Source organism: Scardinius erythrophthalmus (genome assembly GCF_964197995.2).
Source record: "Scardinius erythrophthalmus genome assembly, chromosome: 4".
Lineage (NCBI taxonomy): Eukaryota > Metazoa > Chordata > Actinopteri > Cypriniformes > Leuciscidae > Scardinius > Scardinius erythrophthalmus.
Genome location: NC_138224.1, coordinates 15234270 through 15255003, shown reverse-complemented (window position 1 = coordinate 15255003; position 20734 = coordinate 15234270). Strand labels below are relative to the sequence as shown.

General features: G+C 36.6%; 2 protein-coding genes and 1 long non-coding RNA gene across 6 annotated transcripts; 2 read left to right on the top strand and 1 right to left on the bottom strand.

Annotated features, from left to right (window-relative positions):
* Window positions 1-548: 548 nt before the first annotated feature.
* LOC308689351 (sortilin) lies at window positions 549-9997 on the top strand (the record flags this gene model as incomplete). Of its 2 annotated transcripts, XM_081363001.1 has the most annotated exons (21): window positions 549-777; window positions 1201-1263; window positions 1482-1558; window positions 1751-1853; window positions 2321-2488; window positions 2586-2659; window positions 3364-3410; window positions 3554-3690; window positions 3794-3877; window positions 4252-4312; window positions 4907-5062; window positions 5457-5554; window positions 6378-6477; window positions 6555-6726; window positions 6835-7028; window positions 7863-8055; window positions 8136-8252; window positions 8341-8467; window positions 8981-9087; window positions 9304-9421; window positions 9632-9997. In XM_081363001.1, 21 exons carry the CDS (start codon window positions 553-555, stop codon window positions 9644-9646), a joined length of 2436 nt encoding a protein of 811 aa, XP_081219127.1. The 2 variants fall into 2 exon arrangements, with proteins under 2 accessions (XP_081219127.1, XP_081219126.1); XM_081363000.1 differs by lacking the exon at window positions 9632-9997 and having other exon boundaries at window positions 553-777; window positions 9304-9439.
* Window positions 9998-10702: 705 nt separating this feature from the next.
* On the bottom strand, window positions 10703-12831 carry LOC308689162. Its single transcript, XR_014029963.1, has 4 exons — window positions 12736-12831; window positions 12218-12274; window positions 11678-11752; window positions 10703-11587 (listed from the first exon to the last, which is right to left on the bottom strand). It is a non-coding gene; the product is annotated as an uncharacterized lncRNA (long non-coding RNA).
* Window positions 12832-14153: 1322 nt separating this feature from the next.
* fam3c (FAM3 metabolism regulating signaling molecule C) lies at window positions 14154-20548 on the top strand. Of its 3 annotated transcripts, none has more exons than XM_081363027.1 (10): window positions 14154-14268; window positions 14916-14963; window positions 15540-15644; window positions 15779-15805; window positions 16343-16466; window positions 16588-16646; window positions 16761-16811; window positions 18621-18705; window positions 18790-18916; window positions 19032-20548. In XM_081363027.1, the coding sequence occupies exons 2-10, from the start codon at window positions 14948-14950 to the stop codon at window positions 19119-19121; spliced, it is 684 nt and encodes a 227-aa protein (XP_081219153.1). In that variant the 5' UTR covers window positions 14154-14268; window positions 14916-14947; the 3' UTR covers window positions 19122-20548. The 3 variants fall into 3 exon arrangements, with proteins under 3 accessions (XP_081219153.1, XP_081219154.1, XP_081219155.1); XM_081363028.1 differs by having other exon boundaries at window positions 14216-14268; window positions 14901-14963; XM_081363029.1 differs by having other exon boundaries at window positions 14220-14268; window positions 14928-14963.
* Window positions 20549-20734: the final 186 nt, after the last annotated feature.

Below are 20734 nucleotides of genomic sequence, written 5' to 3'. Positions count from 1 at the left end.
TTCTGTCGATTTGACCGAACTAAATTTCATTTTTAAAGTTTAAATCTGCTTTAAGTCAAGTCTATGTCTGTGTTTCAAAACATATTGAGCAACCTACCCAGACAGCACATGCCCAAAACGCAGTGCGCATAACCCGATCTCATGAGAAAACGTAACATTTTCACGGTTTGGTGAATTCATATAAACCTACAATAGTTTGTAAGCATCAAGTGAAAATTACGAATGATTGAATTCACCACCAATTCGCCAAAACGTAAAATACTTACGAATTACCATGAGACCATGATGTTCTGAATGTGCGCACACTATTGTCTTGAAATGATGCTCAAAAATCCTTCAGTTGATGCTTATAAGTGCTGTACACCATGCAATGATTGCTTTCCTAGGCTCGTGCAGCAAAATGTATCCATCCTGCTGACTCGGAATGATATGCGAGGTAGGCAGCGTCTTCGGACGGTGAGTCGATACCCAGTGGCGCACACTCCTCCTCCTCCAGCGCGCATCTTCTGAGGCACCAGGAAACTTGCCGCTTTCTATCAGTCATATACAGTCATGAACTGGACACTGCTCGTGTTCGGTAGTGTGTGCTTACTAGTCTTGGGCGAGGACGCGTTCGTCCAAGGGAAGCGCGACGCGCGAACAGTAACTTTCTCTCGGACTGCACGCGGACACTCGAGACGCAGACGGGACACCTGGACTGGACAAACGCGTTTCACAGCATGCAAGACTCCACTGTCACCCAAAGACCAAGAGATTCTGCTCAGCCACACACACGAGGTGAGAACGAGACACTGAAGGTCACAATCCAAATGCAGTATGTTTTTTTTTTTATGCTGGTTTTTTACTTTTGACATTGAGTAAAAAAAAAAGTGACCTAATTTACCTGAGTTCATACTACATTTATGGCGACAAAGTTTATAGTCGTGTTAAAATTACTAACAGTTATGTATTACATATTTTAATAATATATATATATATTTTTCGTCCAATGTTGTTTTGGACACTGAAACTATTTTCTTTAATATATTTAAGAATAAGAGCCTTATTTTATATGTAAGGTTCTACAGTAGGCTATTGTAACAACACAAGGGAGAGTAAAATATAGGAATTTTAATGTTATATAAACAATTCATTTAAATGACAGACTGAACAGGACAGTCCACTTCCATCAGTATATGTGACTCTGGTCTTTTTTTCCAGACGGGGTTTCATGGTGAGGATGGATCCAGTTTTACTCTCACATGGGTTGGAGATGGAACTGGGGTTAGTCATTTTTGCCAAATCATAAAAAGGATAACAGTAACTAATAGATATCTCATCATAGTTCTCTATTTTAAGGTTAATGTATTGATAATATGGATGAACATTGCTGCATATTCAGTCAATACATCAAATTGTTCATGATAAAATGCCATTTGCTTAGTGTGTGTGTATTGTGAAATCATGCAGAAGTAGTATGAACAATTTTTTGTCCGTCTCAGGTAATCCTGGTCCTTTCCACACTCAGCGCTCTCTCAGATTCATTTTATGAAGGCGGTTCGACGCGCCTTTACAGGAGGTCAGTGCTGCAGTTTTTACCTGTTCTCAAATAACACGGAGCTTTTACTGGTGCTTCTGATAATCAGCTATGCAACCATAATCTCAAAAGTGCCAAATATCGCTCGGTTATTGGCCTAGCCAGTTGTTTACAAGATACATTTAGATGCAACCAGTCGGGACTTCCTTACTGATAAGCTGAATCTTTTTACAGTGATGACTATGGAAAGTCTTTTCATGATATCTCCCATGCCATCAACAACACATTTATAAAGCAAGACTTTGGGATAAGTGCTGGACCTGGGAACCCTCAACAGGTAAATAAATGTGCTAACATTAAGTCTGTAGCCATGGCTTTACCTCGGAGAAAGTCACTTGTCAAATGTTTCTCAACGAATTCTAATTATTTTAATATTTTAATTTATTTTAATATTAATAATTCTAACTAATAGATATAGATATAGCAGATTAGTAATGTGACCTTTGTGATTGGGTAGTTGTCAATCGTGAGAAATATGTTTTTTTCCATTTTGACACCAGAGAGATTCTGTCCAATCAGAAATGGAAATGACGACAGCTCATGGTTTTAACTGACATTTTTATTGACACGTAGTGTCAAAACCCACCACAAACCTCAAACGACACCTTTTTAACTTCCTATGAAGTGGGGTTGGTGTGAAGCTATAGTTTCCAGCTGTTGTACCATTGTTCTTTGGGACCCTATATATTTCATTGGGTTGTAATTATTTTCACCAGAATTATAAACTTTTTGTTGCCATTACAGGTGATTCTAACAGCCAACCTGCCTTTCACCGAGACGCTAGGAGGAGTTATTCTTACGTCGATGGATGCTGGTGTGACGTTCAGATCAGTGCAGCTTCCATTCCACCCAGCACAGGCCATTCAGTTCCACTACCAGGACCCAAAATACCTTGTGGTCATTAGCATTGATGTGAGTAAGGTTTCTCCTCCTGTTTCATCAACAGTTTGTGAGGTGACTCAGGTCTTTACAACCCCCCTATTGTATTGTTACTTATTTGTCTTTTTAGGATGGGCTATGGTTCTCACAAGACTTTGGAAACAGTTGGTCTGAAGTTCATAAAGGAGTTCAGACATTCTCATGGTGAGAACAATAACACAGTAACAGGGATCTGAAGTTTTAAGTTTTAAGAACACACAAAACATTTGAGAATGTCTGTTTACACACACATATATTAAACAAAAATGTGATGTTAGATGTGATTAATCACGATTAATAGTTTTGACTGCACTTACTATATATATATATATGAAGAATTTAAATGCAAAGCCTCTAAGTGCCACCTGAAATTTTCTTCTAGAATGATCATTTTTATCAAGCTTGTATATTTAAGTTCAATAATTTCACTTAAATGGCAATGCAAATTACCTATTAATTGTCATTTAAGTGAAATTACTGAACTTAAATATACAAGCTTTATAAAAATGATCATTCTAGACGAAAATTTCAGACGGCATTTAGAGGCTTTTGCATCTGAACTCTTCATATATATATATTTGTATATGTATTATACATAGATACGCACACACACACATATAAATAAAATAATATATATACACACATACTTTGTAAACAAAAACTTTTGTTAGATGTTAGATATGATCAATCGATTTAACAGCACTAATATGTATATAAATTATATATACTGTATATACACACACGCAGATATATATACAGTATATAAATATATACAGTGTATATATACATATATGTGTGTGTGTGTGTGTGTGTGTGTGAATTAATCTGTTTCATTTCCGTAAATATATATATTTTTTATTCATTTTAAGGGGATCTGGAATTACTCTTTTCTTCAGTTCCAGCCCAGTAGGAACAGGTGCCTCTTGTTTTTTTTTTTTTTTTCTTCAATTAATCATCATTAGAAAAGAAAAATCAATCTTGTATAGCTTGGTCATTCAATTTAATGCTTATTAATTGACTTTACACATTAATTAACTCTATTCATTGTGTTCGAACCAGTGGAGGCAGCAAGACGAGGCGAGCTTATTCTGAGACGGACGCAGGATTTTGGCCAAACCTTTGCCACCATCGCCAAGAACATCTTTTTTTTTGGATACATTGGCGGCTTCCTGTTTACCTCAGTCATAGAAAAACTGGTGTGGATCATTACAGACACACACTGCATGTTGACCACCCTTTTTCACTTTCCCTTCTGTAAGAATCATCAAGGCATGCTTGATTTATGAGATGTGTTTACAGGGCTCTCCTCGTGTCATCTATGTGTCTTCAGACCAGGGTGACCATTTCAAAAAAGCCCAGCTGCCATCAGCCACTAAAGAGCAGGTGTGAAGAACACACTTATGATACAAATTCTAAATAAATGTATTTATAATGAATTAATTATACATAAATAATGGATTATTATTATTAATAAATGTATTTATAATTCTTTGTTGTAAATAATATATGACTGATATTATATTATAATTATTAAATACAATAATTATTATTATTATTAATAATATAATTAAGTCTATTTATTTATTTTTCACAAATATGTTTGGGGAAATGTTTGCAAGTTGTGCCATTACTTGTTGGTCCTGCTGATTTGGCAGAAAAAAAACCTGCCACAACCTCTCACAAAGATGATTCAAGAGCCACACACACTCATAACACTGTGTGCAACTCTTTAACTCACTGTTGATGTCTGTTTGCAGTTCTACTCCGTTCTGGACGGCGACGAGGACATGATCTTCATGCACGTGGACAACCCTGGAGGTGCTGTTTCACGCTTGTTAACTTCATCCATTCCTCTTTCTCCATACTGTCAAAGCTGTAAAAGAGAAGTATTCTTATTATTTAACAGCTCAACCACTGTTGTTGTCAGTTTAACACTATGGAGGCAGGACTTGTCAAGCGAGTTCCACTTTGTGCTGACATATCATAGAATGTCTCTGCACAAGTTGCTAGACTCTTTTGGGTCAGTGTGTACGCTATTCATCTTTGAGTCTGGAGGTCTTTGTGAAGCGACGATCACTGGAAACAGATAAGAGTGAGGATGGTGTAGTCTTTCAGTCAGGCCTTTGCTGTCACACTAGAGGAAATTGCACACAAATACACCCCTCATTGTATTTACATGTATGTATGACATACAGTACATGGTTCATATAAAGAATTATCTTATTTCCCATCATGCTTTTACATGTCGATCTGTTTCTCACTGGACGTTCGATTCACATTTTGTCCCATGAAGCCGGTTAGATGGGTTTGCGGTGTTTGAATAATGATGCTTATGGCTGATCTCTTATCTCATCTGAGAGAAAGCTGTGTCAGCGGAGTGTTTGTGTGTGATGTGATCTCACATGCTTACAGAAGACACATATTTTGGGACAATCTACACCTCTGATGACCGTGGAATCCTGTATTCTAAGTCTCTGGAGCACCACCTGTTCGGCGGGGAGGGGAAGAGCGATTTCATGAACGTTACATCTTTGAGAGGGGTCTATCTCACCAACAAACTGGAGGAGGGTATTAACATTTGTTTCATGTTATTTCAATTGTCTTTAAAGGGTTAGTTCACCCAAAAATGAAAGTTCTGCATCAAGGATTCTCCACATTTGATGCTCCATAGATGTGTGATAATAAAAGGCATAATTACATTCATTCAATTCATATGGTTTTCTTCTACAATCTCTTAATGAATTTTTAAAGCGTCAAAGTTTTAGTGGAATGAAGGGACAGAAATCGCTCAAGTTTCATTAAAAATATCTTCACTTGTGAATGAAAGGGTAATGGGTTTGGAATAACATGAGGGTGAGTAAAAGATGACAGAATTTAAAATTTTGGGTGAACTATCCCTTTAAGTACCAAATAGCCAATCACAATTGTAACGGTACTGAAGTCATCACCTCTTGGGCCGCAGATGGACGCATTCGTTCAGTCATTTCGTTCGACAGAGGTGGCCGATGGAGATTTCTGAATAAACCAGAGAATGTGGATTGTCCAGAAAACTCGAAAAAGGTAACAGCTGAGGACTGAGTGAAGAGACATTTTATCTGTTGAAGTTTTGATGAGCACAGTTTTCACTGCTCAGTTTCGGAAGTTGAGGAAGAACATACTGAACATGTTTTTAAAATGAGCCAATATTGGACGAACATTTTACAAAAGAAAAAGCCTATTTTAAAAATGTTTATGCAAACATTGGCGTATAGATTTAGCCTGACTATGTCAGACTTCGTACTTCCGCTCAATTTCATTTTGCTTCTGTACTCAGTCTGAGACCGCGTCATAGCTTTCCGTTTTCCTCCGGCCTGAAAACAGCCGGCCAATCAACGAACAGAGGGCGGGCTGAGAGCCGTGACGTAGACGCTGATTGTACCGTGGATGCGTAGATTTACTTCACATAATCTGCAAAAGTCATTCACAGCCATGTTCACTCCGGTATTTCGCTCGATGGTTTTGTTTTCGCATCATACATGTGTTTACAGTGGAAGTTAGATGCGGCTGAGCATGCGCATAACACACGCCATAACCAAACGTTATGTGATTGGCTTACAGGTAACTAATGATTTTAAGCTTCAGACTAGCGCCCCCAGGCGGTAAAGAAAACGTTTTTCTATTACGGAACTCCAGAGTCTGGTATTACCAGGCTAGTATAGATTAGCCTCAAAGCTTTTGACGACTGAGACGTAATAGAAGTAGTGATAGATGTTTTCTTCACTATTGTGATGTAAATCCTAGTAAAACAGATTATCAAAAAAGAAAAAAAATGTAGAGGAGGGACTTCTAGAGTGAATTTTCATTTCATGCAGACTTAAAAGGTTACTGTAAATGTGTGTTCCAGTGTAACCTGCACATCCACGGTGAGCACAGTCACTTCAGCGGAATCACTCCCATGCTGCCTCTCTCTGAACCCACCGCCACTGGTCTGGTCATCGCGCATGGTACTAGTCCTTCTCCTCTATCCTCACAGCTTCCACCCTCCCCAACAAACTGGTCTAAATGTTAAATGTCACTGCAGGCAGTGTCGGAGACTCCATTTCTGCTGCCCGGCCAGATGTGTACGTGTCTGGGGACGGAGGTTACACATGGTGGGGGACTCTGAGAGGACCTCACCACTACAGTATCCTGGACTCTGGAGGCCTGTTAGTGGCTGTGGAGGCGCATAGAGACAGACAGATCAGCTCCATAAAGTAACACTACCACTTGCCCTGTTCAAAACATCTATTTTATGATAAATGGAGTCATATTTCGAAATGTAGTTTGCTGTCGTATATGACTATGTATGTGGATGTTTTCAGGTTTTCCACAGATGAAGGACAATGCTGGAAGACATTTAATTTTACAGGCCACCCGATCTTCTTGGCAGGACTGGCATCAGAGCCAGGCACTAAGACAATGAATATCAGCATTTTCGGCTACCGCCCAGATGATGATGATCAGCCCATGTGGGTTGCTATCACCATAGACTTTGAACACCTGCTCACCAGAGAATGTAAGAAACTTTTCGAGAATTATGGGCAGAATTCAAATACTGTGTGTAAAAAAAGTGTCATATGAATATCATTAAGGCTCAGACCAGCGTTGGGCAAAGTTACTTTAAAAAGTAATGCGTTACTCCCTAAAGCAGTGGTATTCAGGTGGACCTCGTCAAGACCCCGTCTTGGTTGCATCTGGACCGCGGGGCATAATTGCGCTATTTTACAAGGGAAGACAAAAAACTTTGAAATTACTAGTTAACTATGGTGCGAGTTTTGATTATTAGATTATGTAGTTGTTTGTTTTTAGTAGTTTATTACTTTGAACAAAATAGAAAAATGTCCCATACTTTTCTTAAGAGATAAACCCTGCACCCCTTGTATGTTTTCTCAGTCGCAAGGTTTTCTAAACGTAAAAATAAAATAAAAATGATAATAGCCTGATAAAACATCTGATCTTATAAGATACGCCGTGGACTAGTTCGTTAAGCTGAATAGCCAATCAGAGTGATCTCTCTCACCGACGTGCTGTGCCACAGGTTCAATATGCTCAAGGCCAACAGACAGACCAAAATTCTCCAACTATCAACTTGTGGTTACTGCATTAAAAATGGAAAAATTACAGTTCCTAAATTTTTACTATCTCTAAAAGTTCTGGGTTGTTGCTAGGTGGTTGCTTACTGGCTCAAGTCTCTTTGATATTCTAGTCCATCTACCAGGTGAAATCAGTAAGATTGCTTAGAAAATGAACACCATTGCTCACACTACTCAATATCATTCATATCTGTGCCCCAAATGTGGCAATTTAAAACATAGATTTAGGGGTTTGTTTAAATCGTCATCTTCCCTAGGTGGTGAACAGGACTATGTGAATTGGTTGGCGCACACTGACTACGACTCTGACCCAGAAACAGACGGATGTCTCTTGGGCTACAAGGAGACATTTAGAAGACTGAAAAAACATTCAGCATGTAGAAACGGGAGAGGATATGTGGTCAGCAGGCAGCAGCGCCCGTGTCTTTGCACTAGAGAAGACTTCATGTGGTAGGAAAAATGGTAGAACACTTAGGTTTGGACTTCTGCTTGTACCCAAAGGGTTTTCTGAACATCTATCCTGTCAACAGTGACTATGGCTTCTATCGACATGAAAACAGCTCGGAGTGTCTCCCACAGCCTGACTTCCTGAATCAAACTCAGGATATTTGCTTAGATGGGGAGCTAGAGGACCTTCAGACTTCAGGGTGATTAAATACATCTTGTTTTCTATTTCACACAAATTCCTAAACTCATACTCACACTTCACTGTTATAATTATGTAATGTCAAACAGGTATCGCAAGATTCCCGGCGATAAATGTGAGGGTGGTTTCAGCCCTCCGAGAAGAAACAATGCTTTCAAAAAGAATTGTGGGAAAGACAGTTCACCTACTTCCTCAAATTTGCATACTGAAAAATCAGTAAGTAGTTCATTTCTGAGAATTATTCATTAATTTTAAGATGGCCAAAAACATTCAGTAAAAATAATTTTAAAGACATTTTGGGCCATTCTTTGAGGATGGATGTTATATCCAATATGAAGAGCATAAATACTTTTAATAAGTAAAATTTGCTTACGTAATATACAAGTGTGCTGTATTTTGGAATCAACATGGCTGTCGTTCAGCTGCATATGTGATATGAAGTGATGTGTGATATGCGATCTGACTCGATCTGCAGGTTCGAAGTTGCAGCCAAAAGTAACTGATAATTTTGGGGACCACAATGTAAGTTTATTGAAATAAACAAGATTTTAATATTGAGAAACTTACATTGTGGTCCCCAAAATTATCAGTTACTTTTGGCTGCAACTTCGAACCTGCAGATCGAGTCAGATAAAATTCCCTCCCTCCAAAATGCACAGACTAAAATAAGAAAAATATAAGACCCTTAATAATTGTTGATAAATTTATTTACTGTCTTTTTATTTGCAGCCAGGCATGCTGGTTCTCATTGTGGCATGTACTTGTGTGGGGGTCATCGGTTTGGTTATTACTGCAGCTTTAATAATCACTTCAAGGAGAATAAACTGTAGGCAAAGGTAAGGTAACATTATAAAAACCTTCATTGTCCTGTGTTCGATATTACATCCATTTAAAGCCCTGTTTAGTATCTGACATAGGGTGAATTCAGGTTGATTGGGACACTATTTTCCAGTCATCTCAATTACAAAAAGGGTCTCAATCAACCTGAATTCATCCTACGAATTGCCTTGCAGAAGTCACATTCTCTTCTGGTCAAATTCTGTCCCCTGCAGTTCACCTTCGTATCGGTTTTCTGCTCTGCAACTCCAAGAAGATGATCTGTGTGTTAACCTTGAGAGCAGCCCCAATGGCAAAATAAATGGTTTCCAGGACCAGGAGGATTCAGATGATGTGAGCTTGATTAAATAATTAAATAATATTACCCTCACTTGCATCCATTCATTTTGGCTATTTATATTGATTTCAATTTAACGTATAATAACACCCCCCCCCCCCCACCCCACACACACACACCCACCCCTATTATTTCCTAATAAATGTCTATTATTATTGTCATTATTATTTTGCATTCACTTGCTGACTTTTTTACCTTTTCTTTAGGATCTCATCGAATGAACAACATAAGTTGGAACAACTCAAGATTTTTAGACAGAAGTGAATTGTTTCAAATGAATCTCTTCTCAACCCCAGGCACTGTAACTGGACAATAAACGGCTAGAAATAATGTTGAACTGAAAATGATATCTTGCTGCTTTCAGGTTCTTGTTTTGTTTTATGAAGTGTCTTATAAGCACCATGGATAATGTATAATTACGAGCGAATTTACATACACACTCTGTCTTTTGCACTGGAATCATTCATGTTCCCTCAAGCTGCTGCTGGCAATCCTCCTTGAATTTTGGGACTATGTATTTTCAAATAGACCAATCTACTGTTTTTAATTTGTAAATAAATTAAAATGCATTTAAACAGCCTGCATTATTTATGCTCTTCCAATCATCCACATTTAAATATTTTTATAACACCATATTAAGTATATTTATATTTCAGAGTATATAATCATAAAATAATTTGAATTTTTTATAGATTTAGAAACTTACAAACTGCTCTACTGTAGCTAATACAGAGGTGTGTAGTCCAGGGGTCAGAAAGTAAAAGTCCTGTCATATGTTTATTCCACCCATGAACTCATCCAGATTTCACTAAAATCTGAACCTGGACTTTACACCTCTGAGCTAATACAACACCACTATAGAAAAAAATATTCAAATGAGAAAGAGAAAGAGACCAAAGAGTTGTTTGTCTTTGAAAAACAAACCAACCACACACCTCACATGAACATAGATTCACCTCACACCTCCACTGTAACACATAGCCTACTCTCAAGCATACACTACACTGTAAAAATAAAAGGTGCCTGGAGGAACCTTTTGGGGTTCTTCACTTTGCCACACCGGCGGAACCGTCTGTAGATCCTCTAGGCACCCTTTAAAAAGGTCCGGTTCTCTGAGGAACCACACAGGTTTCCTGAGGAACTCTTATATTAGGCACTGTGTGGAACCACTTTGGGTGCCTCCAGGAACCAAATTTCATTTTTTTTAAATATTTAATTTCATGTTGTTACTATGGTTACCTTTGACATCTATTATAATAAACAAATTGAACCAAATACAAAATAAGAATTGTTTATTACATATTTGATATTCATTTTTATACATACACTTCCATACACATGGGGAAAAAAGCTAACTACAGATTAATATCAATGAATACACAAAAAAATAGTATAATACATAAGCAACATGAATAATCAACCATACAATAGATAAACAAGAAAAGACATCTCAACAAAATGCATGGAAACACATATGTTCCACGAAATAAATCAATGTAAATAAAATTACATTTGAACAAATTAAAAATGTCCATCATACTTAACTTTAAAACATTTGTGTTTCAGTCCGATGGTAAGTCTGACATCACTGTTTCCAAGTCCAAAAGCTCTATCAGATGCTAAAAACAAACAACAGTGCTATACACTCATTGTGCTGTAACCTTTATCTCTATACTGAAATCTCAGATTGTTAGTTATTCAGCTATTGTGTATCATAAAATGTTGAAGTCTGGGATGCCGTTAGACTGGAGACTGTAATGTACACTATGGCTTTTGAAAATCTTAAATGTGTGACTTGAATCAACAGTGTTCATAAATGGTTGTTGAGTATTCTCATGAAACAAGATAGAGGAAGTAGAGGCTTCGACCCGGAAACAGAGTTAAGGTGCAGTAAAATTATCTGTTGTTCTGTGAATGTTCACTGGTGAATTCCAGTCATTAAGAATCCACACGATCAGCAATTTCGTTTGTGGTCAAAAATGTCACTATGGGACCAAGTTGGTGTGAGGTACTTAAAGAGTTAGAAAAGTGAAAAGGTACAGCATCGTTTTCCGTTTGTTTTTCCTCTGTTCTGGTGGATGGTCCAGACACTTCAATGATTTTCAGGTCTACAGGAGGATTTTTATTCTTGTTCAAACTTGTATTTCAGCTTACTGAGATCCCTGCAAAGTACAAAATTTACTGTTAGTAATGTTATTAAAGTGATAGTTGTGAAATTGAAATAATTTCCTCAGCCTTGTGACGGTCCAAACCTGTTTGACTTTCTGTCTGTGGAACCCAAAAGCAGATCTCAGGCATAATGCAACCCCAGTCACCGTTCAATTTCACTGCATGAAACACAAGAAGAAAACAAATGTGTAAATCATTCATGAAACCATTCTTATGCACACTTGTCTAGTTCAATTCAATGCAACAATTTATGTAAAAATGGTTAAGCTCCAAAAATGTCCCAGAAAAGATCCTAAAAATAATCAATGAGTTCACAACTCATGTGTTATGGGTTGTGTTGCAAGTCTTCTGAAGCCTAATAGCTTTTTCCTTTTTTTTATTTTTTTTTTTGTTGAAAAAGACTAAACTTGAAGTTATAATTCAGAGTTAAAATGTCTATAGCATTTTTTGTGAATCAAACCTGTGATATTATTTTTCTGAGTAACACGAATGAGATTTGAGATCATGAGAAAATATTTTCAGAGAGTAACTGATTAAAAAACACAAGTACACAGTCAAACAATACAATTGCACACAGAGAAAGTTCATAGTAATAAAGTACAGCATGTGGTGCAGGTACTTACTGTAATTCAATGTTGCCACTGAAATGTTCAGATTATTTTAGAAATGTAATGGTTGTTCTGGGGAAACAAAAGAACAAAGCTGATTATTCACAACATAATATTTATTGACCAGTAAATGGCTTTAAAATGGTATTTGAGAGAATGAGGACACCTGTAGTAAAGTTAGGCTAAACAAAAACAGAGCAAACTATAACCTGTTTTTGTTATTCATAACAAACGCCAAGAATCAGAGAATTTTCTAAATTAGTTAGGCTATATCAGCAATTTGAAGACACAGTTGTACAAAATATGTTGAATTGAATGACTAAATCAATCTAAGACAATAAGTCAATCATTTCCATTTGTTCATTAGATCAACGTAAGTTAGTTAGCATCGCGGCTAAAACCAGATACTGTGCAATAAACGAGTGGTAAACACTGTAAAAACGTAGTAATGTATAATAAATTTAGTTTATATATATGTGTGTTTAAATATATAGTGAGTAGACTCTGTATATTTATTTGGCGAGTTTACAAACCTTGTAATGGAGAGCCGAACAAACGGCGGAAGCTTTGATGAGAGGAGCCGTTACTTTCAAACCGATGACGTCGATCAGCTGAGCTTTGTTGCGCGCGAGCAGCGCGAGGATCACTGAAGCGACGACAGCAGAGGAATAGCAGCAGTTTCGTGACTGAATAAAACTTCTCTCCTCCTGCTTCTCCTATATAATATTATTATTATTTAGTGTTGTTGTTTAAGGTTTAAATGACTTAATAAAATAGGCCTATACTAAATATATGTAAGCTACCCAAGTGAAAAAGACTAGGTTACTGTTAAATGTATTAAAAATGCATTAAAGTATATTTTTATTGTAGGTCTACTAAAAACACACTCAAGTACATTTTTAATACATTTAATAGTACGTCTTTTTCACCTGGGTATGTATACTGAATCAAACTTAAGTAGCCTATAATAATTATAATAATAGGATAATAATAATAATAATAGAATAATAATCTAATTCTGGCCTCACTGAACCATTGGGTTCCTCCAGATGCTGGCTTTAACATAAGAGATCTTCCAGGAACCACTTAAATGTTAAAAGATCTTCCAATAACCCTTTTATCGCATTCAAGTTCCTCTATTTTCCCCCAAAGCACTTCAGGGTCTCATGGTAATGAAAAGGTGACTCCAGAACCTCTGAAGTAAATACAAAGTGCTTAAAGGATCCCATAAGTTCCAGCAAGAACCTCAAAGATTGTCAATGCTCCTCCAGTAACCCTACTATAGGAAAAAGAGCTTTGAGGCACCAAAATTACATTTTGAAGTTCCTTGAGTATCCAACAGGATACTTGAGGCTCCTTTAGTTTTTACAGTGTACATTCTACACTAAAAACCAACATGCACCAGACACACATCTTGGTTACACTTTATTTTAAGGTGTCCTTGTTACAGTGTATTTATACATTTAAGAACTCACTAATAGTAAATGTACTATTAGTGTGAGGGTTAAGGTTTGGCTCAGGGTTAGTTGCATGCAACTTTGCATAATCGACTGTTATTACTAGTAACTACATGTAATGTGTAACAGGGACACTGTAAAATAAAGTGATAACCACATCTTCACTAAAACACAAACCTGACTCAAGATTCAAGAATATAATAGCAACACAGGGTATACGACAAAATGAGTCGAATGAATTACACCATATATAAAGTAAGTACGTAGTACACTATTGTCTTTGAATCGCGTTGTCTAATTATATTGAGTGTTTTTTCAGTCCATTGTCTGTGTATTATTAAACATATATTCACATATGCTATCTACACTAAAAATATATAATTTCATATTTAAGCATAGCTCACTTTAGTTTGACGCAACATCTATGTTTTTTATAAAATTAATTACATAATATTTTGTTCAAATACTAAAGTATCTCGGCTGTCTACGCAGGTGGGCGGGCCTCCTGTAGGACACGCCCCCACCGTGACGCTCAGCAGCGCACGCTCCTCCTTGCAAGTGAACCCGGATGTGTCGGGATATTCAGCACTGTGTCGCCGTGGCATCCAGGTACTCCTTCCTATTCTCCTCTACTTTATTCAATATCTTTTTAACAGTAGGTCAGCTGGGTTGCATGCTGTTCTTGAATTCATACTCGATTTTCTTTGTTTGAAGGTTTATCCTTGTGTTTTGTGTTATATTCGTCCCATGCTAACGGCTACTTGTCACTTTACTGCTGTCAACTAACCATAGACTAAAAAAATGCAACTAACACATAAACCGTTTAATTCGCTTCTGCCGTCATTGTCAGGCATAATAAGAGGTTTTCAGGTTGTATGTGTTTGTTTTACAACATAAGTTAAAGCTAACATTCAGTAACATTGTTTTTGTTGGATGGTTAATTGGCTGATGTGGACCAGAATCTTTTTTAGAAATCATGACAATCATTACATCATGATACAAATAGGGTTATTAATATATACTGTATATATAAAATATAAAATCTCTTTTTTTTTAATGGCCAATGCTGAACACTGGTTTTACACATTATTTACTTTCAATTGACTAAAATAGTTGAAAACAGAAATTGTGCCTGGCTGTTGTCTTTTTTCCTACAAACATCTTGAGAATTTGGATTAAATTACTTTTGGTAACATTAGTGTTAAACTTTTGTTATATGATGATATTTGATCTCACGTCAGTTGTCTGGATCTCAGTGTGGTTAACAGGTGCTTGCTGAGCCATCAGGATGATGCGAGCCGGAGGTTTGTTCCCCTTATTTCAAACTTTGCAAATATATATTACATGTAACCAAAGGCAAATATTTGCTCAATTCCCATTGACAATATGTTTTGGGAATGTGTGTGAAGAAAATTGCTCTAATCCAGTAATTGTTTACCATACAAAAGTATACAAAAATAAAGTTAAAATGAAGTATAATATAAGAATATTATATTATAAATTATAATTTAACTATGGTCAATCAAGCTGAAGCCCCTCTAAAAAAAGGCCTAGTGACGCCCATGACTATAGACTAAACGTTTAAAGGGATAGTTCAGCAAAAATTAAAAAAAAATTCATTACTTACTCACCCAAGTTGTTCCAAAAATGTATGAGTTTCTTTCTTTTGTTAAAAAAAAATATATATATATTTTGAAGAATGGATCACATTGACTTCTGTAGTTGGAAAAAAATACTATGGAAGTCAATGAGTGCCGTTTTGGGTGAACTATCCCTTTAAGAATATGCTAAGTTTGGTTTTGACAATTTAGGTTACTTCATACTTGTGTTATCCTCATTGTGCTATTTGCATTAAACATTTTTTCCCCCTCTTTTTACAGGAGTTTTGAAACTCACTGTGCTAGTTTCAATTTTTTTTCTGGTTGTGTTCCTGGCCTTTGAGCTATTAGAGAATCAAATGAATCTTAATATGGGGAAAGTCTTTGGTGAGTTCATTTTCTGCAGCATCCATCACACACACACTGTTTCCTGTTAGCAAAGTAAACTTACTGGCCTGTTTAGTTAAAGAATAGCTTAGGTTTGATCTTTCAGTGTTTGATCGACATCTGTTTCTCCACAGCACGATATGCACCTGGAGAGACTGTCTGTGAGTACATATTTACTGGTTGTCTTTATGAGAGTTAAGGATTGTAAATGAGTTCTATTCCTTGATTCTTCCTAGCTATTTTGTTTAGAACTCCAAATAAAATTGAACTAGAAAATGCAGGTATAATAATGGGAAAAAAAATAGCAAACGGAGCTCAATCATAGCCTTGCATATTAACGCAGAGTATTAACAATATGAATGATTCATATGTAGGTTAATGGTGTGTGTGTGTGACATAAATGGTATGTAGGTGTTAGATTCCTGACAGCAGGGACAATGTTCTGTAGTTGTCACACTGGATATCTTGTTCAGCTGCTATTTACTTAGTAATTTAAAAAAGTAGGTGTGGTCTTTTTATAATTTATTTGAGAAATGTGTCACAAGATAAAATAAACGGTAATACTTGATTCAGCATGAAGAACTGGTACATGTTTACATAGATAAGCAATAGCCTAGACAGAGGGCAACATGCCTAAAATGATTTTCCTCAAATAGGACAGACATCTCTGTTTATGTATGTATTGATGTTGTTTTCAGCAACCAAGCCACCGCGCCACAAATGCGGCCTTTCTAAATCCTGTCCCGAGGACCATTTCACCTTTAAGATCACCAGTGGAGCAGCCAGTGTAGTCGGCCCAAAAATGTGTTTTCAGGACACAATGTAGGTTTTACACACATCTTATTGTACAACACTCTATGCAAAAATACAAATCCTGACTCCTGCATGAATTCTAGCTGGGTGCATCAATGACGGCTGCAGTTTGAACTCTTTCTTTTATCAGATTAATGAGCGGAGTGAAGAACAACATTGGACGTGGTATAAACATCGCATTGATCAACGGTACGTCCTCAGAAACATGTAGATGCTGAAACCTTTTTAACGTTTGTATTGTGAAGTCATATCCAGTAGATACTGAGAGAAAATGGGCTGCATTAATCCACAATCTTTTTATAGGGAAGACTGGTGAGATGACCAAGACTGATTCCTTTGACATGTGGTCTGGAGGTAAATCTACTTCTACACTCCATATCTGGTTCCATATGCAGATTTTAGAAGTGTGGTTGATCAAGTCAATAGTGCATAGTACTTTCTCAAAATTATAATATGTTTGCACCAGCTCTACATCTTCACCGCCATCATGTCGACAGATGATTGTTTGATTATGAAGTAGATTTGACTATAGTTTGAATGAATCACTTTTCTTTGCATGACACATGGACATGACAGTCTTATCACTGCATGCAACGTTGTATAAGCATTTGTTTCATTTGCCATAGAACGGAAGAGAGGCTCTTGGGAGTGCGTGTGAATGTCACACACTTTTGAATTTCCTGGCAAAAACATCCAGAGTCCTTCACATAAAGATACAAAAGTCTACAGGCTTTAAAGGGTTAGTTCATCCAAAAATGAAAATGATGTCATTAATGACTCACCCTCATGTCGTTCCAAGCCCGTAAGACCTCCAGTCATCTTCGGAACACAGTTTAAGATATTTTAGATTTTGTTCGAGAGCTTTCTGTTCCTCCATTGAAAGTCAATGGACATGTCACTGTTCACGTCCAGAAAGGCAATACAGACATCATCAAAGTAGTCCATGTGACATCAGTGGCTCAATCTTAAGTTTATCAAGCGACGAGAATACTTTTTGTGCGCAAAAAGTAAACAAAAATAACAACTTTATTCCACTATTCATTTCCTTCTCTCTGGGCCTCGAGTGAGTTCACGTAGTGTTTTTACGTAGCGCGTCTGTGTTGTACGTCACACGCATCACACATGATCAGCGTCGGCCAATAGTGAGCCTACGTGTGACGTACAACACAGACGCGCTGCGCTATTACACTACGCGAACTCACGCGAGGCCCAGAGAGAAGGAAATGAATGGTGGCATAAAGTCATTATTTTTGTTTACTTTTTGCGCACAAAAAGTATTCTCGTCGCTTGATAAACTTAAGATTGAGCCACTGATGTCACATGGACTACTTTGATGATGTATGTACTGCCTTTCTGGACGTGAACAGTGACATGTCCATTGACTTTCAATGGAGGAACAGAAAGCTCTCGAACAAAATCTAAAATATCTTAAACTGTGTTCCGAAGATGAACGGAGGTCTTACGGGCTTGGAACGACATGAGGGTGAGTCATTAATGACATAATTTTCATTTTTGGGTGAACTAACCCTTTAATAGACAACCCAAGAAGTTGGGGAATGTCTTGTTTTTTTCCAAGTTTCTTTACAAGCTGTTCACACATTGGCTATAAAAAAGTGAATATAGCCCCTCTAAAATTCAAATAATTAAATTCCATTATTCCAGGCATTTCAAGAACTGAATGTTCTTCAGCATTCACGCTCTTTATGACCAATGACTTTTACAGTCGTTCGTGATTATGGGAAGGTTTTTTCTTTTAATTATTTTATTACTGACAATTTCTACCTGACAAAATATTTGAGTGCCTGACCTAACTAGAAAAAAAATGATATTCATTATAGTAATTTCCATGACTTTTCACGTTTTTAAAATTCCCTCATATGGTTTTCAAAGACTGGGAAACCTTATTCTTAAATAAAAACGACAGTTGTTGATTGAACAAAAATATTTAGTTGTAAAGTTGTAATGTTTAAATAAAATTTTACTTTAAATCATCTAAGGCCCCCTGGTTGAGAACCTCTGTATTAATTGGCTCACGAGACTGATATTAATACCAGTTGTAAACAGTGTCACGGTTTCATTAAGAGCTCGTTTGTAGTAGGTATGTAAATTTCCCTTTGAGTCGCTTACGAAACGTAATCTTTTTAAATGTTCATTCTTGTCTAGATGTGACCTTGCTCATCAAATACTTGAAGGAAATAGAAGATGGAAGCATTGTCATGATGGCCACTTTTGACGATCCTGCAACAAAGTGAGCCGCTTCGCTACATTTTTGGTCAAACCTTTACAGATCTGTCTCGGTTTGTCTATTTATTGCATTTGTTATTATGTACAGGCTGAATGAAGAGGCCAGAAATCTGATAGCAGATTTGGGCAGCACAAGCATCAGCATACTGGGCTTCAGAGATAACTGGGTGTTTGTTGGAGGCAAAGGGATCAAGACAAAGAGCCCCTTTGAGCAGGTAAAGTTGCCGTATGTCTTTTTTTCAGGCTACATCCTACACTAATGCGGGAGCATGTCCTGTTCAAATTTGATATCAATTTAAGTATCTAATAAACCACCTGATGTGTCTCCAGCACATCAAGAACAACGCAGAGACCAACAAATATGAAGGCTGGCCTGAAGTTTTGGAGATGGAAGGATGCATTCCGATAAAACGCGAGTGAAATCAACTTCTCACTGTATTTAAATAATTTAGCATATTCATATACAGCCTGGAGAAGATTGAAGAACACGCAATTGAACATATGCAGTGTTTGATTGGCATTGACAATGTCGAAAGTAAGAGTAGACTAGCCATTAGAGATCCTGAGTATTTCCTGCTCTTGATTTGTATTTATTTAGCAGGGTTCCCACTCTTTTTGAATTTCCACTACTTCCATCAAATGATCACTAGATAAGGATTTGAAACCTCATTTTAAGTGGATTCAACTAACAACACTGGCAACATATGTTGCCAGTGAAATATTTTACAAATGAAAATAATTATTAAAAGTTATAGAAAACTCTACAACTTCACAAATTATTGTGAATTTTCCAGCCTTGAAAATCACTATTTTAAAATTCCATGCTTGTGGGAAGCCTGATTTGTAGGTTTTATTGTTCTGACTGGTCCATAAACAGCAAGTTTTCTGCCATTTGTGAGGCTCCAATGTCATAAGGAAAAGAGAGATATTGAACCAAATTTACTTCATCTCGTGTACGTTTTTTTGTTTTTTTTCTCCCAGAAAATTAAGGTAGAGGGGTTGCTCTTTTTATATTATTATTTATCACTGCACTATGACACTCTAAATGTTGATCAAACTGGATTGATATAAATGGCCGATGGGCTGCTGTCACCAATTTCTTTTTTTTAACTTGTTTCTTTTTTTTTATTTGTAGTTATATTTATGTTTCTACTGTCAACAGTATTTTGACTGTTGGGCTTTATTACTGATGGAAGATAGTGAAGAATCTATTATTTTTTATTATGAAACTGCCCATATCTCTGGTGTGATGGGATTTTTTTTTACCTTCTACTGTTAAACTACTGTCTCCGGTTGTATGCTGTTTGTTCTTTTTAAAAGCTTTTGGGAATGTTGTTACATTTGGGGGGGTCGTCGCATTCCCAGATTCCCATCAGTTCTGTTGATAGTTCATCTGGTATCTGCGTATTCTGAGATTACTTGAGCAGTACGTCTAGCAGCTGTTAGGTACATGCAGTTAGTGTTCATATCAAGCAATAATATCATACAGTATAACTGCTTTCATCCCTTATTGTGCCTTCTGTAGTATGTGCTTTCCTACCAGGTAGTGAAATATCCCACAATTATAGAGGAATTAGAATGCAAAACCATCATCGCTACTTGTTCATTTTATAATTCACGGCACATTTGTAACTATATACTGTGAAGTTGTGGAATGAAAGCCCTTTCTTTTGTAAGAACAAGATTTGTGTGCCTTTTTTTTTTTTTTTAAACAATGATCAGATGCTAGGTGATTTTATGTAAGAGTTTTTGTGTGGAATTCTTGATGTTGCACATCATTGCCTTAATATGTAAGCTGTTTTGAGGATTTCTTTAGTACAAAGTAAATTTAAATCAAATGAATTGTGCATTGTGTGTTTGCAGTCTTTCCTAATGGCTCAATGATTTTTTTTAAGACGTTTCATATATATATATATATATATATATATATATATATATATATATATATATATATATAAAAAAATAAGTTGAGAAAATGGTTGTTGGCTTCATTCATGGGTTTTGTCTTACCTCTGTTTAGATTAAGGCTGAGA